Below are 17,662 nucleotides of genomic sequence, written 5' to 3' on the forward strand. Positions count from 1 at the left end.
TAACATTATCTTTAGTGATCTACAACTGGCGAAGCCAGACATCGTTATTGCCGACATGAATAACAATCTTAGAATATCTACATTTAGCATTAGGAAATGCATTTAACAATAGTGGCTGGAGTCTCTATTTCCACGTTCCTCACAATAGAATGCAGAGTCTATTTTTGCAGCCCTGCTCACACTGAAATAAAGTGACAGTACACTGTAAATGGACAAATTGAATATGATTTGACATGAAAAGGTAGAAATTGCAAATAATTAGCATATATTTGTAGACTAGTGTATTTCTTTCATGAATTAGAGCATGTGGGAAAAACAAACTATTGTCAGAAGTAAAATTACACAAAAACAAAATGAAATTATGTGAATTATACTGCTTAAGCAAAAGTATTTTTTTTTATCATTTAAAACTACAGTATACTACAATTTATAGGCTCCAACAAATAAACTAAAACTGCTTGTTGTATATTATTAGATAGAGAGCAGTTCTACAGGGTTAACAGCAATACCCATGTACTGTACACAGCCAAGTGTGTTTCCAAATGTAAACAAAAGCATGTGACAGCCCATGTGGTTGGTAATTTCAGAACTTACCTTACTCTTGTATTGATGATGGATGACACAAGACTTTTTGTGAAAAAAAAAAAAAGTGCTACATGACCCTCAAATTACTTTTTATAAGGATTTATTGACCATGAAAAAAGCGTGGGTGCAGTTGCTTCAGCTTGGTGCAGATGGTGAGGTACATTTTTTTCTTTGGAAGTGTGTCCTTATTCTTATGAAGAAAGTATCCAACACTTAAAGTTTTGGCTGATATTTAAACAAAGAGATATCACTATGTAATGGTTGTATATAATAACTTATTTCTGACAATAAAGCTGAGTGACTGATCCAAACCGAGTGAACACAGGACGTGATTACTTGGCTCATCACTGTCCCCCTCCCACTCATGTACAAACCAATTTTTTCCACGGAAATAATAATGCTTGTAAGGATCAGAGTTTACTGTGTTGGCTGCAACTAATTAAAATAATTCTACAAGAGCACATTAGGTTCCACCAGCATCATGTAAATAAGATTTCGCTGTAAAAAAAAAACAAAATAAAAAATGCTTCCAGTGTGAAAGCCCTCATGAGTCTTCTGCTGTAGTTGTGCTGTTGCTTCACATATGCCTTGCTCACACTTGTGATGTGAAACAGGCATCAGACAGTGGTGTACATGTTCATAATGCCAGTCAACTTGTCCTGCATGTGAATTTAAAAAGTTTGTGAAAGTGTTCATATGCGGGAGCTTGAAGAGAAATCAGTTTTATTTTTTCGATCAGCTCGCAAGAAAACTTGTTGTATTGTGATTCCATGGTTATTTTACTAAATATGTCAAGTAGTTCTTCTTCTCATCCCTGACAGGTGGAGGGCAGATCAGCTGAAAGCTGTGTTGTGCCACTTACTGTGCAGGTGTAAAATTGACTGAATGCTGACCATTTGCCTAATTTTTAATGTGTATATAGGCCATTTGTCTATGATTTGTCTCTCATTATCGTGTCACCTCTGGTCTGAAAAGGCCTTTAGGAAACCCTACACCTACTCCTACACATAACCCTACCACTAAATCTAAATCTAACCCTAAGCCCAGCCTTACTAACAGACCAATTGAGACTCTCGCAAGACTGCCGGGGGATTAACTTCTAGATACAGCCCCATCTGACAGCTTTCTGTCTTTTTCTTTCTTTCTTCCACTTTAAGATTTGTTAGTTCTACTGATAATGTCTGTGAAAGCATTCATCATATGTTTAAATCATCCCCCAATCCTGTATGTTGTATATTTCACACAAATCAATGTTTGGTACCAAAGCATATTTTTGCTCTCATGCCAGAAATTCCAAGATTGTGCATTTAAATGCCTAAAGGATGATTACTAAATTTACACAGTTCTATTCTTCCTCATATTCTTTCCATGCATGATACTGAACCACACAATATGTTTAATTAATTATTCTATGCACTGAGAGACAAAATTGATTATTCTGTAAAATATACTGTAATTGTAAAATGGCTGATTAGTAATTAATCAGTATTATTTTTAGTAATTAAATCTTTATAAGGATTCTTGGAGCCAAACTGAAATGATGGTGAAATCATTTCTGGGCAAGTATCATATACATCAGTGCACATACAGATTCTACTGCCTGTTGCTAGGATACCATTTTGCACCATCAGCATTCCGTGTGCAAAGAAATGTCTTCTGTTTCTGAGAAATTATTTAAATAAATCTTGAGCCAAATGCCTTGCAAACGTTTTAAAGTCTTAATAAGTTTTAATATCACATAATATGTCATCTTTGTGGAAAACGTAACAATAAACATAATACATTTACCAAATATACTGTACATTTAGATGAATGTCAAACAATAGAATTACTGCAGAATTACTGCAGAATTGGCAAACATTTTAGAGTCCACTTTTCTACTATGCCATCTTGCCAATCCTAAATTCAGAATTGCAAAGGGTAAGAGAACTATATCCATGCAGAGCCATTGTAAATAACATTAGCACTTCAAATACAAGAAATTAAGTCTCTGTTTCTCATTACGCAGTGTATCCTTGTTACAAAATGACTGTCAAGGTAATACCACACAAGAAAAATGCAATATTGTACAATTATAAGAAATTATCAGACATTCCCACTATAAAACATGTTTGTTTTACAATAGGGTTGGAGTTTTGACTGCCAGTTACATGATATATATATATATATATATATATATATATATATATATATATATATATCCATTAAGCTCCATAAAAGAGATATGCATAATGTTTCTTTGAACTTAAAAGCTTATGATGTAAAATGAGATTTTTTTTTTTTAAAGGTTGAACAATGTGTTGAAAGATATGAAGATAAATGCATAGCATCTAGAGAGAAAAGTCTTTATAATGTCCCGAAGCTCATACTGAGACTGATCTTACATTGTGATCCCAGATCAATTCTGGAAATAAAAACAGCCATCACCTTGTTATTTCTTCAATTGTCCTCTGAAAAAAAACAAAACAAAACAAAAAAAAAGGTGTGCGATATCTGCACTTCATATCTTATATTGAAAAAAAAAAAAAAAAACTAATGTTTTTTTTTCTTGTGATGGAGCACCCTGAACCATATAACGACCCTTTATTATCATGGTGTAGACTGAAGATCTGGTAATTGTCTCTTTCTCTTCTCAGGGGTCGATATGGAAGGCAAGGAGTTTCTCTGAGTGCTGGTTGTTGAGGATGCGGAGGTCAGGTAAATGCAGCAGGAGTTTGGGGAACAGTGAGCTGTCCTCTGGTCTTCGGCGAGTGATGAGAGACCAAAGGGAACCAATCAAATCCTCCTGAAGCTGCTCTACGGCTCCCACGTCTGATATACCTGAACGATCTGACAGACAGAAAGAGAGAGAGATATAGAGATGAGTAACAGGGAAATTGTCTCAATGTGTACAAATGCTGTTGGAAAACTACTATGTAAACACAATACAGTATAGCTCTGTTCCAAACTCTAATGAGCTACCTTGCTGTCTACTGTCTTCACAGGCAGCTACCTTCTAAAGGCCACTACATACTTCCTACAAAATCGAAGAATGAATGGGTAACACTTTACAATAAGGTTCCATTTGTTAACATTAGTAAATGCATTAGGTATCATGAACAAAAAATTAACAATATATTTGTTTCATCATGTATTAATCTTTGTTAATGTTAGTTAAAAAAAATGCAGTTGTTCATTGTTAGTTCATAGTTCATTAACTAATGTTAACTAATACAAATTGTGATTTTAAAAATGTATTAGTATATGTTGAATGTAACATTATCTAAGATTATTAAATGCTTAATAAGTATTGTTCAATGTTAGTTATTTCATGTTAATGTTGTTAACTAATGTTAACAAATGGAACCTTTTTGTAAAGTGTTACCAACGAATGGGTGTGACATAATTTAGAACAAAATCTGGCCAAAACGAAGGTGTTTGCCAGGGCAAACTTTCAGTAAAGCTTCTTTACCGGCTGCTAAACACCTCACTCATCAGTTGGTGTGAACTGGAGCTCCACCTACTTTGAGGTTGACAGCTAATTCCCCTTCAGTCAGTTAATATCAGTCATGAACACTATTGTGTAGAGTTATAAGTGAGCTGGTGCAAATTTACCTACATCTGTACGATCGTTTGCATAGACACATTTTTCAAGGCCATTTCATGCGATTTTTTTTGTTTAAGGAATAAAATCTGCTCAAATACTCTTAAGTGCCCATTCACTCTTTAGTTTTAAATGCTGCTTCACTCGTGTGTAGAAACATAGTGTAATCTGCGCATATTATAGCCGCACATAGCATGTTAGTGCATTAGCTCCATGAATTCAGAATGTAAACAAGACAAATTACACATTATCTACTGCATATACAGTATATAACTTTAAATCATGATTGAGTAGCTAAAACAGCTTCTTTTACTTATCTTGTGTGAATTCTACTCATAGAATGAAGCATGAAGACACTGATAACACATTTTAATGTCATATTTGTTGATGTTGTATGTGTAGTCTTGAGCGTCCCCATATTTAGATGTATCTCTAAACGCCTCCCCCAGCGGGGTGTGGTGGGTGTCTGAATGTTTGTAAACAGTATGTCACTGATCAGTTGTTTCTAACTTCTTTTTACTACTGAACAAAGAACGAAGAAGAACTTCTCCATAAGTGTGCTGGGGTTAAGACAGCATCCTTACTGAAATTGAACTACATTATTGACTGATTTGAAAGAGACTCTGAATAAAAATTCATAAAGAATTTGTACAGTAGGCTTTACAAAGTTTTTAATGAATTCTTTATGTACAGTGCATCCAGAAATTATTCACAGCACTTCACTTTTTCCACATTTTGTTATGTTACAGCCTTATTCCAAAATGGATTAAATTCATTATTATCCTCAAAATTCTACAAACAATACTCCATAACATGAAAGAAGTTTCTTTGAAATGTTTGCAAATTTATAAAAAATAAAAACAAAAACAAAAAAATCACATGTACATAAGTATTCACAGCCTTTGCCATGACACTCAAAATTGAGCTCAGGTGCATCCTATTTCCACTGATCATCCTTGAGGTGTTTCTACAACTTGATTGGAGTCCACCTGTAGTAAATTCAGTTGATTGGACATGATTTGGAAAGGCACACACCTGTCTATATAAGGTCCCACAGTTAACAGTGCATGTCAGAGCACAAACCAAGCCATGAAGTCAAAGGAATTGTCTGTAGACCTCCGAGACAGGATTGTATCGAGGCACAGATCTGGGGAAGGGTACAGACAAATTTCTGCAGCATTGAAGGTCCCAATGAGCACAGTGGCCTCCATCATCCATAAATGGAAGAAGTTTGGAACCACCAGGACTCTTCCTAGAGCTGGCCGCCTGGCCAAACTGAGCGATCGGGGGAGAAGGGCCTTAGACAGGGAGGTGACCAAGAACCCGATGGTCACTCTGACAGAGCTCCAGCATTTCTCTGTGGAGAGAGGAGAACCTTCCAGAAGAACAACCATCTCTGCAGCACTCCACCAATCAGGCCTATATGGTAGAGTGGCCAGATGGAAGCCACTCCTCAGTAAAAGGCACATGACAGCCCACCTGGAGTTTGCCAAAAGGCACCTGAAGGACTCTCAGACCATGAGAAACAAAGATTGAACTCTTTGGCCTGAATGGCAAGCATCATGTCTGGAGGAAACCAGGCACCGCTCATCACCTGGCCAATACCATCCCTACAGTGAAGCATGGTGGTGGCAGCATCATGCTGTGGGGATGTTTTTCAGCAGCAGGAACTGGGAGACTATTCAGGATTGAGGGAAAGATGAATGCAGCAATGTACAGAGACATCCTTGATGAAAACCTGCTCCAGAGCGCTCTGGATCTCAGACTGGGGCGAAGGTTCATCTTCCAACAGGACAACGACCCTAAGCACACAGCCAAGATAACAAAGGAGTGACTCTGGGACAACTCTGTGAATGTCCTTGAGTGGCCCAGCCAGAGCCCAGACTTGAACCCGATTGAACATCTCTGGAGAGATCTGAAAATGGCTGTGCACCGACGCTCCCCATCCAACCTGATGGAGCTTGAGAGGTTCTGCAAAGAAGAATGGGAGAAACTGCCCAAAAATAGGTGTGCCAAGCTTGTAGCATCATACTCAAAAAGACTTGAGGCTGTAATTGGTGCCAAAGGTGCTTCAACAAAGTATTGAGCAAAGGCTGTGAATACTTATGTACATGTTTCGTTTTTATTTTTAATAAATTTGCAAAGATTTCAAACAAACTTCTTTCACGTTGTCATTATGGGGTATTGTTTGTAGAATTTTGAGGAAAATAATGAATTTAATCCATTTTGGAATAAGGCTGTAACAACAAAATGTGGAAAAAGTGAAGCGCTGTGAATACTTTCCGGATGCACTGTACTTTCGTCTTCATGTGTATTTTTAATTGACCTTGGCAGTTTTACTTTTTGTACTTTTTGTTTGTATAATGTGGTTGTTCATTGAATAATAGTTAAACTCCAATAAATCTGACGCAAGCACACCACACTAATTATGTTCCTCACTTGAAGCGCAAGACTTGACAAACACTCACTCACAGTTGGTTTCAATAGTCTGACATTAACATGTTGCTAAGCTAATTACTGAATACACAACTAAGTACAAAAATACATAACACACACAGATATTGGCTGAAACAATGCGTTTTAATTAGTCAGAACCAGGCCGAGATTGAATCTGTGAGCGCAGAATTTCCACAGAATTGTGCCATTGACATTCACAGAAGTTCTACACCCCATTTATTTATAATCAACATTTTCTTTGACTTTGTACACCACCTTGGATGTCGCAGTGCATTCTGGAATTGTTTTATCTGCAAAGAATACATGCGATGCTGCCTTTTTGTCCAAACCAAGGTACCTTTTAAGATAGTGTAATACTGCTGCCAACAGTTTGGCATAGCTTTCGAGTCAGAAGAATGCTTATGCCGTCAAAAAATGTCGCCTAGGTGGGCAACTCACAGGAGTTTGGAACAGAGCTTATGTTTATACAGTATATAGAGCATATAATGAAATGCAAGCTATGGTCATTCAATTCACACTTTAAATATTGCTTGCTTGTAATTATTCCAACAAGAACTAATTAAAGGGTGTCGATATGTTGGAGACAAAAGGTACCTGCAGAAACCAGCACCACAGCCATGAAAAGTGCCATCTCATTGGCCTCCAGACCCATGTTCCCCAACTTCTCACTGAACTCAAACATGGCATCCAGTAGAACACCCATGCCAAGAACTCGCAGAGATGCCAGCAGATATGTCTGACCATTCAGGAATGTTACCGTATGTTCCTTAGCATCAAACAGCGAGCAGAACCTCACCATCAGAACCTGCAATGAACCAAAGGGAGGCTTAGAAAAATAACAGTAAAATATTAAATGAACTGTTCAATATTTTGGAAATGTTGGAAATGTGGCCAAGTAAACTGCATTACAATCACTCTCAATGCTGTTATTCATTGCAAAACAAGTGTATATTTTGCTGTAGGGCTTTACTGGTTGTTTAGATCAGTGTTACTATCAGAAATAATAATTATTTCTTTAGTTATTAATTAATATTTAAATTAACTGAATCTAACTCATTAAAACCTCATATGGGGCTCCAGTAAATGTAGTGTGCTACGTTTAGGAGCAAGTTTGGTTATTAGCAATAATTAATAATTATTAAAATAATAAAATATATTAAAATCAATAGAACATGATGAGAATCAATGTTAGCTTTTCTAATCCTTTAAATCAACAATTATCAAAGATAATCGTTAATTGTTAACATCGATGAAACATTAATTAAAATTAACACTAGCTTACTGATCATTCAAATTCAACAATCATCAAAGATAATTATCAATTATCAAAAATCAATAGAATATTAATAAGGATTAACATTGACGGGGCACCACCCTGGAATCAGGGACTAATAACCAGATAGTATAATAGTCTCAATATTAGATTGTTTTCTTAGGAAAATCGACATCCGAAGAATATCGATTTTCGGGAAAAAAACAATGAACGAAGGCTTGAATCCGAGCACTGACATCCCATCAGCATGACACAGGAGTATGCAAAACAAGCCAAAACACTTCTCTTTGTAATATAACAAAGTTTATTTATGCAGCAATATCAATTAATAATTAATACAACGCAGTCAATAAACTTCTGACTTACAACTACAAACTAAACAGTGATATGATTAGATATGGAAATCAAAATAATCCTATAACACATGAGGGTGTGTGTGTGAGAGTGTGTGTGTGTGTGTGGTTAGTACGAGAGAGAGAGAGAGAATAAAGTGACAGCCCTAAAGCCGATTTTGCGATCGTGGGAGAGAAAGCAGCTGTTAATTATCGCTCAGAGACGCGGTGGACGGCTCGTAAAAGTCCCGCATTCTTTGACACTTTAATGGATAAACTCATTTTGCCGGTCTCACCCGCGATGGCGAAAATGCACAACAGTCCAATTTGGTTGGACCACAATACAGCAAAACAAATTCGTGATAATTAATACCCTGAGTATTAATAATAAGCAGCGTGGTGGTCCATAAACTGTACAAGCAAAAACCTTGAAACACAAGAATAACACACTATAATATTCTATCTCTGCCCAGACGTAAACCTCTTACTTGAATCGCATGAGGATGCAAAATGTGTGTTCATCCGTCCTTTAACTCCGACCTGGTTTCTTGAGGCCCGGGTGATGACGGGAGGCCGTTTCCTTGCTCTGTTGGTGGGCATGGCTGCTGATTCTCGGCAAGCTGGCGGAGAACTCAGAAATGTCGACTTGACTGAAGATGGAAGAGAAATCTTTAATCTCTTCACTTCTGCAGGCAAACGGATGAAGATGCGGATTGCTCAGCGGTCTCCTTCGGATCCGTTAGAGTGTTTGGTTGAACACAGAGTAATCTCAACTCGTCCAGCGAGATGGAGATTGTATGGCCACAGTTTCAAGTCGGACATTACTTCCTTGTGCCACGAGGTTGCACCTGAGAGCAGCGATGAGCTGCGTCTACACACTGCAAACAAAGTTGCTGGAAGCAAATCCCGGAAGCATTTCAGAGGTATTTCTACTCCTGATGATGTCATGGTTTGAGGGACGTTCTGTTGTGTGCCTCATCCAATAGGAGTTGAGAGTTCGATCCTTTAGTGAGCAAGGCTACATGGGATTTGTAGTCTGTTTTGGACTACCTTTGTTTGATTTTGGCACGATTTTTATCAGTATAATTTATGACCTGGTATGTGGGGGCCTGAGTTAGGTTTTTACGACTGTGTTAGGCCTGCCTTTGTCTTCTATCTGAATACATGAGGCCCAACATTGCTTTCAGACCTTAGAAAACAAGGCTGTGATGATATTAGCCTAGAACCTTGTAAGTATGCAAATAATGATCTGCAACATGTGTATGAACCTTTTAACTTGACAGGTACCTATCCTTTTCAGTGATAAACAGTTGTTAGTGTTAAACAGATAAACCTAGTTTAGAATACTTGACCTGAGAAAGTTACGTTTTCTCACCTGAAAGGTTCCTGCTTTCAGCAGCATGATCTGATCGTGTTGACTCAGGCCTTGAAACCCTGGAATGCTCTTGGCAAACTCAACCACTTCTTTAACAGCTGGAGTGAAGCACTGGGAGAAAGCCTCCCAAACCTGCTGATTGGAGCAATTGGCTGGAGAAACAGGACACGCGTTGAGAGGACATGCCTGAAGACAAAGAGAAACAGGCCAAGAGTCAGAGGGACTGAAAACTTAACCTGTAGTTCAGAACTTCTCTCAAAAGTCTTCTCTCAATGAAGTTCAAAAGTGCAATGTTTCTGTAGAATTCACTGTAAATTAATTGTGCTCACTGATAGTTTTTTTTATTTTTTTATTTTTTTTTTGCTGCTGCTGCCTTTATTTTTTGAATGCAGTTCACTAAAGTAATTATGCAACTCAGGTAATTGAGCAAACACGCCCCAAAATTTAGCACTGAATACAGCTGGAAGGGCACAGTTTCAAAGCGAATTGCCAATCTGCCGAAGGGGTGAGGAAAATAAACTTCATGCATTTTTATGTTTAAAGAATGACAATGAGTACTCATGGTGCAGCGCTACTCCAGTGCATTTAAATGCTTGGTTAAAATGGATTAAGGGTAGTTAGGAAATAAGATGCAAGTTTTTGTGCTATTTAGTGTATTCTCCCAAAATAGTTTTGCTGTGCAATTTCCTGATCATCACAAACTGTAAAAACATCCTGTAACAAATCACATGCATTCAGAAACACAAACCAGAACTTTCGTCCCAGAACTCAGTCTCCAAGGACAAGACGTCTGAGTGGAATAATTGTTGTAATTAGACAGACAGCTCTGAGAAGGGGGGCTTCCCTGGCTTGGATTGAAGGATTGTGGGAAATTATGTTGACTGTTATCCATAGCTTGGGTTATTGCTTTGTTATCGTGGTAGGCGACTGGACATCTGGATTGGGTGAGACAGTCTTTTGTGGAATGAATGGGATGTTCTTGCTGTGAAACTCTGGGCTGAGGGCGACACTCGGTGTAGCCAGACTCTGGGATTGGATTATGATGAAAGGATGAAGGACTGTTGTTATTGATGTTGTTTTCTTTGCTAATCTTCACAAACTTCTCCTTCCCATTCACAAAGATGTTGCGATAAGTTTGCGAGATAGCACTGATGGCCTCCTCTGATTGGCCATCTCCAGGGCTGGTGGGGGTGTCGGTGTGTGTATTAGAGTTAATGTCTATGGACGCTGCTTCATTAAGACTGTACATGTAACTCTGCATTTCGTCCAGTAGTCGTTGTTTCTCACGCTTTGGAATACGCCCAAATCGCACAGCTAGAAGAGACAGAGGAATGAACACTGAGTGACTAAATAACACTTATGATTGAGTGAGTTCACAATAAGAAGATTGTCCCCATATTTATGGTAAAACATTTTAAAATACCATTTAAACCTAATTTTCAGATAGCTGTACAAAACTAGATTTTTACATCTTCTGTTGAAAATGTGAGTGCTTCTTTCCTCTGCAATAGTTGCTGCCATGATGCTAGGGTGCTATGTGAACAAAGTCCCTTTAGAAGGGAATGTATGAGGTACATTGTAGCAGAGTTATAATGATGTAAAGAGAAAAAAAATAGATTTTACAGGTGTACTTTTAGTCTAATACTTTATTTTAATTATATACTACCGGTCAAAAGTTTGGAAACACTTGACTGAAATGTTTCTCATGATCTTAAAAATCTTTTGATCTGAAGGCATATGCTTAAATGTTTGAAATTAGTTTTGTAGACAAAAATATAATTGTGCCACTATATTAATTTATTTCATTATAAAACTAAAATGTAATTTAAAAAAAAAAGTTTTTGAAATTGATGACTTGGACCAAATAATAAAGAAAAGCAGCCACTAAATGCCCAGCATATAGATGGGAACTCCTTCAATACTGTTTAAAAAGCATCCCAGGGTGATACCTCAAGAAGTTGGTTGAGAAAATGTCAAGAGTACATTTCTGCAAATTCTAGGCAAAGGGTGACTACTTTGAAGATGCTAAAATATAACACAGTTTTGATTCATTTTGGATTTTGTTTAGTCAAAACATAATTCCCATAGTTCCATTTATGTTATTCCATAGTTTTGATGACTTTACTATTATTCTAAAATGTGAAAAAAAAAATTATAATAAAGAATGAGTGTTTCAAAACTTTTGACCAGTAGTGTATATTAATATAATTATACATATTATTTACTCTGTACCCATCTACTGAGGTACTTCAACTTGGGAATTAACATTCCTTGCATTTGAACATCATATTTACAGGCAAATTGACATAATTTTTTTTTTACATTTATACACCTCATGCATCCTCCAAATTCCCGTGAAAGAAGGTCGCATTCGAAGGCTGCATTCGAAGTGTCCTACTTGCTTTTCTGAAATGAGACAGCCTCGATGAAGTATGCGGCCAACAAATGCGACCTCCGGAGGATGCATCCTTCCAAACGAGACACAGCCAGTGACACTGGAGAAAGAGATCTCACAATGAGTTAAAGGGTTAAAAGGTAAAGGGTGAAAATAGCAGTGAGTTAAACTGTAACAGATGGTAGGTGAATGGAACATGAAACGACAATAAACTGGAGCAATGCACGAAGTCTTTATCAAGCAAGGTTAAGTTAAAACTGATAATACAAACAATGAAAAGCTATTTTTTTTTGGAAATATCACTCATAATGACCAATGATTACTAGATTAGAATAATAATAATTATTCACATTTTAAATATTTTAATGCTGAAAATAACTAGAAAAAAGAAAAAAGATATTTACCATGACTTTTACATTTAATTTTTTAATTTTTTATTAATTTTCATTAATTTGTCAGACCTGGAGATATCACGGTTTTAAAATTCCATGATGTCCCCATGTTTTCCATTATTATGGGAACCTTGTGAATATCATCCATAAAGGTTTGATCTTACAAATTAATTGGAAATCTAAAAGTGTAATTACAGTTTGAATGCCAACAAAAAGGAAAGCAGAAAACAAGGTCATGTGCATCATGTGATGTTGAAAAATTATGGTGCATATCATTTTACTTTCTCGTTTTTTAGGTCACCTAAATATATACACTAACCCTAGAAAAAAATATTTATTTTCAACCCAGTTTACAAAGCTCCCCAGAGACAACACTGTCCAGTGTGCTAGAGGACAAAATGAGAAAATATTTTAGCCTTTGTTCATGCTCCGCATTCATTCAAATTAAATGTCTTTCGGCTTGTGGCTTACAAGCACTTTGGTGGTAAAGCACTTTATTAAATCCTGGCTTTCCCTTGAATCTTAATTAATCCTACAAAACAGCAAATAAAGACCTGGAAACACATTAAACTGTGGTGCAGTGGGTGATCGGGCACTTTGTGTCCTCAATTCCCCAAATTAACCTGATTCGTTGCAGTTTTTACAGTGAGTGATGACTTGAGGGAATTCGGATAGCCCACATTAATAAATCAGGAACCTGACAGAACAGGGTGTGCAGTCCACTTGCTTTAGGTGCAAGCAGAACAGAACAGATGGCTGGTGGTGTGATATACAGTAGAGAATATAAAGGAGAACGTCCTGGTTACTTGTGTAACCTCCGTTCCCTGATGGAGGGAACGAGATGTTGTGTCAATGTAGTGACACTAGGGGTCACTCTTGGGAGCCCGAGACACCTCTGGTCTTTGATAAAAGGCCAATGAAAATTGGCGAGTGGTATTTGCATGCCACTCCCCCGGACATACGGGTATAAAAGGAGCTGGTATGCAACCACTCATTCAGGTTTTATGCTGAGGAGCCAAGACAAGGTCCAGCCATTTCAGCGGGTAGTTCAGCGTTGTGGCAGGAGGGACACAACGTCTCGTTCCCTCCATCAGGGAACGGAGGTTACGCAAGTAACCAGGACGTTCCCTATCTGTCACTCACTCGACGTTGTGTCGATGTAGTGACACTAGGGGTCCCTATACAAAATGCCGCAACTGGCTGAACTGTGTTATGTGAACTGGTGGTGTGTGACGGGCAGACAACTGTGTGCCTCCTTGCCAGCACACCAGGGTGACACGTAACCTCCCCCAACATAGTTATGAGTGTCGAATGGCCCTTTGGGGACAAGTCGACTACACAAAAGATAGTGACAGGCTAACCCAGTCGTGGCCTCTTTTCCCCTTCTTTTTTTTCCACTCCCTAAAAAACAAGGGGGATTATCTGACTGGGCTGCCAGGTCTAGTCGGGGGGTGTCCCTCCCAAGGGGAGGACACTGCGGAGACCACACCTCGCCCAAAGAGAGGGGGGGCATATTTAAGTGGAAAATACGTCACATGGTCTTGCCGACCATGTGGAGAAGTCTCATGGTAGATCCTACCCAACAGGGGAGGAGTTACTACAAACATGGAGACTATGGCAGAGGGGGCTCTGCCCAAGGAAGACGCAGTTTGCCAACAGGGAAACGAATTAGCGGAAGATATACATCACATGGGGTTACCTTACAGGGAACCACCACATGCGGAGCACCTACCCCAGAACAGGGCTCTTAGTTAGCACATGTATTGGGCCAGCAGCGAGTCTCTCCGAAAACTCGACTGCCACAGGGCTCGGAGGAAGTCAACCAGGGAACAGTTTGTGAACACTACTGGGAATTAATGGCGCACGTCTTCAGCTCAGAGGAGATGAAAGGCGCAATGTGCAAGCGATACACCTGCCCGGCTATCCCGGGCTTATCCACTTGTATTGCGTGCCACTACCTGGGACGAAACCGGTTCCACCCGGAGGTTGTAGAACCCGGAGGTGTTGCCCAGCCCACTGCTCTGCAAATGTCTGTTAGAGAGGCACCCCTGGCCAGGGCTCAGGAGGCCGCTACACCCCTGAGCACCCAGGGGCATTCTCTGCAGTGCACCAGTGCAGAGGAGCGAGAAGCCGCTGAAATGCGCCATCAGATCCAGCAGAGGTGAATGAACAGTCATGAGAATTCAGCTCAGTGAGCATGACCGTTCGGCTCTGAAGAGAAAATCTGAATGAGCGAATGAGTGATTGCATAACAGCTCCTTTTATACCCATATGTCTGGGGGAGTGGCATGCAAATACCACTTGCCAATTTTCATTGGCCTTTTATCAAAGACCAGAGGTGTCTCGGGCTCCCAAGAGTGACCCCTAGTGTCTCTACATCGACACAATGTCGAGTGAGTGACAGATAGGGAACTGATAACAAATTGCAAATGTAAGCCCGTTGGCATGAGAAAATGCTGCTGCTGTAGTAAATGGCAACTATAATTGCTTTATATGTGTATTTTTATGTGCTGTCAGTTGATTAAAATATTTGATCACAATTAATTGCATTATGTTTCATAGTTTATCATGATTAATCGCAGATTATGAAAGTGCTGAAATTTGACTCTATATATACTTATTTTTCTGTCAAAATTCATTAAGTTCCTTCTAAGAAAATATATATATATATATTTAACATTTTCCAATTGAAGCATTCCACAGTATAAAGACAGAAATGCACTAAATAAATTACCAATTCAAATAACAATAAACGTTTCCCAAAGTGTAAGTGGGAGGTTGAATAATTGAAAGAACTAGTCTCTGTAGTTTGTGTATTCATTGCAATGGGCATTAAACCTCTTAAACCCTCATCCTCCACAATATTAATCATAGCTATCCACTTCGCTACAGCAATCGTGAAGCTGAATTTACATGATTCAGGCCGCACTGCACTCCAGATGAAAAGCGCTTACAGAGAACATCTTGTTTTGCTTTTTGCGCTGGCACTGTAATGATGCTTCATCCGAACTGTCCGGTAAGACGAAAGTGCAATGCAATGCCAGGAAAATGCTGATGTTTCACTCCAGCAGGTCATGTGATTGCAGCTTGTCACAAGTCCCATCTGGGTTGGTTTTGTTGAAAAAAAAAAACACGGTTAAAGGAATAGTTCACCCAAAAATGATAATTCTCTCATCGTATTCTCACCCTTATGTTGTCTCATGGCTTTCTTTTATCCGCAGAAAACAAATATATTTTAATGGAGATATGATGTATGTTTGTCCACACAATGCAGGTTTGAGCTCCAAAAAGGAGATAAAGTCAGCATAACTCCATACGACTCCTGTAGTTTAATCCATGTATTCTGAAGCGATTCAGTTGGTTTTCAGGGCAATCAGACCAAAATGTAACTCCTGTTTCACTATAAATCTTGCCATTGCACGATCATGATTTCAAGCTTGATTACACTTCCTAGCGCTTGACGCATGAGCAGAGTGCTCGATGGCACTAGGAAGTTTAACTGAGCTGAGATGACATAAGGGTGAGTAAATGATGAGAGAATTTTTGGGAGAACTATTCTTTAAAGAGGTTCTTTCTCCATCACTTAAATGTTGACACAGAATCACTGTTGTGTGTGTGTCAGGTTGATGAACGCTGACACTTCGCAAAGGTTCCGCCCTCTTCCAACTAGTCTTTAGAACTCAGAACTAGGAGCTGAATAAAATGTCAGAATCTAATGTAATATTGGTAAATGCATTAACTGAAAAAGACAAAGAAAAATTAACACATTAAACATATTAAATCAACCGCATACGTGAACGTGTTAGTTTTGACAGCTCTATTTTTACACTTTTACACTTTCCCCCATCCCAACTGAATAGCAGAGACAACAATAAGTAAGCCATCTGTAGGTTGAGCACCCTGACAAGCCCAACATAGAAACATTGGCTCAACCAATAGTGTAAATTTGGGGTGGGACTTTCTGTTTGGTGGATCAATGGTAGATGGTGAGAGCATTCAGGAAACTTGTTTATAATGACTGGAAAAATATTAATTATTTTTGCAATTCCATTTTTTGATGCTAGTTGTGTATTTATAACACACTTCACCTAAAACATTTTCTTCAGAATATATATGCAGTACTTGTCTGTGCAAAACATGCCTCCATAATCTTAGGGTGTTGTAAGTGGTTGCCAGGCCATTGCTATGCAGTTTCTAAGATATTTTGAATGTTTTTAACAGATTAATATGCAGTTTTATTCTCTGTGGTTGCTACTGTAAGTGTTTTTTTATGAGCCCAAACCCTTTGTCTCTATTCTGGTCTTTAGATATGGCTATGTTTATGGGATTGTTTTTTTTTTTTTTTTTTTTTGCCTGTTTGGTGAAAATTGTCTAATCACTTAGAAACTTAATAGCACTTCTCTTCAACAAACTGCACAATTTGAGGACTCAAATCACATCAAGTTAATGTCTTTAGTGATGAGTAATGTGCCAAAGTTTAATACTTAGGGTTAGGGGTTTGTTAAAATAGTGATGCTTGCCTTAGAAATAGTAATGTCATCATACCAGGACTAATAATGTTGTTGGGTGCATACTGTAACTGTATGAGTAAAGCTTGTACCATCTCTGGACATGCCGACAGAGAGACACTTCTTAAAGCGACAGTGCTGACAGCGATTGCGGTTCATCCTTATGATCAGACAGTTTTCATTCTTCACGCACATCTTATAATGGATGTTCTGCTGGATACTGCGACGAAAGAAACCCTGAGGATAAGACGAGATCAAAGTGAATGTGTGTGTTACTGTAGGTGCATGTGTGAGTAAAACAGTCATAACTAAAAATCACCATATTTACCATTGAAGAACTGAATGGTGAATTACTGAACCGTCAGACAGATTAGTTACCTGTTTTTAGAATATTTCATTGATAAGCTGTGTGTATCTGAGTAGTCAACACGAAATCCTTTTGAGAAGTTTACACGTCCTGCAGTGTGACATTTTATACTGAGAACTTTATCTAAAACTATTTTAACAGCATTTTGCTAATTATTTTATAATAATTACACATACAACTTTTATGACCTCATATTAATTTAGAGACAAGTAAAAGACAAGACAAGGTTCTTACCTTGCATCCCTCGCATGCATGGACACCATAGTGAAATCCTGATGCAATATCCCCACATACTTTGCAGAGCAAAACCATGCCTCCTGTTTCTAGAAAACAATTGACAACAGTAAGGATCGGTCACTTTCAGAAGTTGAGAGGGAGAGTTTGTGTTAGTCAGG

At 38.4% G+C, this 17,662-nt stretch overlaps 1 protein-coding gene across 2 annotated transcripts in view; it reads right to left on the minus strand.

Moving 5' to 3' along the window:
• Positions 1-2,336: 2,336 nt before the first annotated feature.
• The window catches only part of nr1d4b (nuclear receptor subfamily 1, group D, member 4b), a 32,904-nt gene continuing 17,578 nt past the window's right edge, over positions 2,337-17,662 (minus strand). For both annotated transcript variants that reach the window (XM_051676624.1, XM_051676623.1), the window contains exons 3-8: positions 17,502-17,590; positions 16,993-17,137; positions 10,354-10,919; positions 9,606-9,791; positions 7,220-7,430; positions 2,337-3,414 (exon numbers count right to left, since the gene is read on the minus strand). In XM_051676624.1, the coding sequence (XP_051532584.1) occupies positions 3,218-3,414; positions 7,220-7,430; positions 9,606-9,791; positions 10,354-10,919; positions 16,993-17,137; positions 17,502-17,590 (1,394 nt within the window). In that variant the 3' untranslated portion in view covers positions 2,337-3,217. The remainder of the gene's footprint in view (positions 3,415-7,219; positions 7,431-9,605; positions 9,792-10,353; positions 10,920-16,992; positions 17,138-17,501; positions 17,591-17,662) is intronic.

The sequence above is a fragment of the Myxocyprinus asiaticus genome, chromosome 37 (assembly GCF_019703515.2).
Source record: "Myxocyprinus asiaticus isolate MX2 ecotype Aquarium Trade chromosome 37, UBuf_Myxa_2, whole genome shotgun sequence".
Taxonomy (NCBI): Eukaryota; Metazoa; Chordata; class Actinopteri; order Cypriniformes; family Catostomidae; genus Myxocyprinus; species Myxocyprinus asiaticus.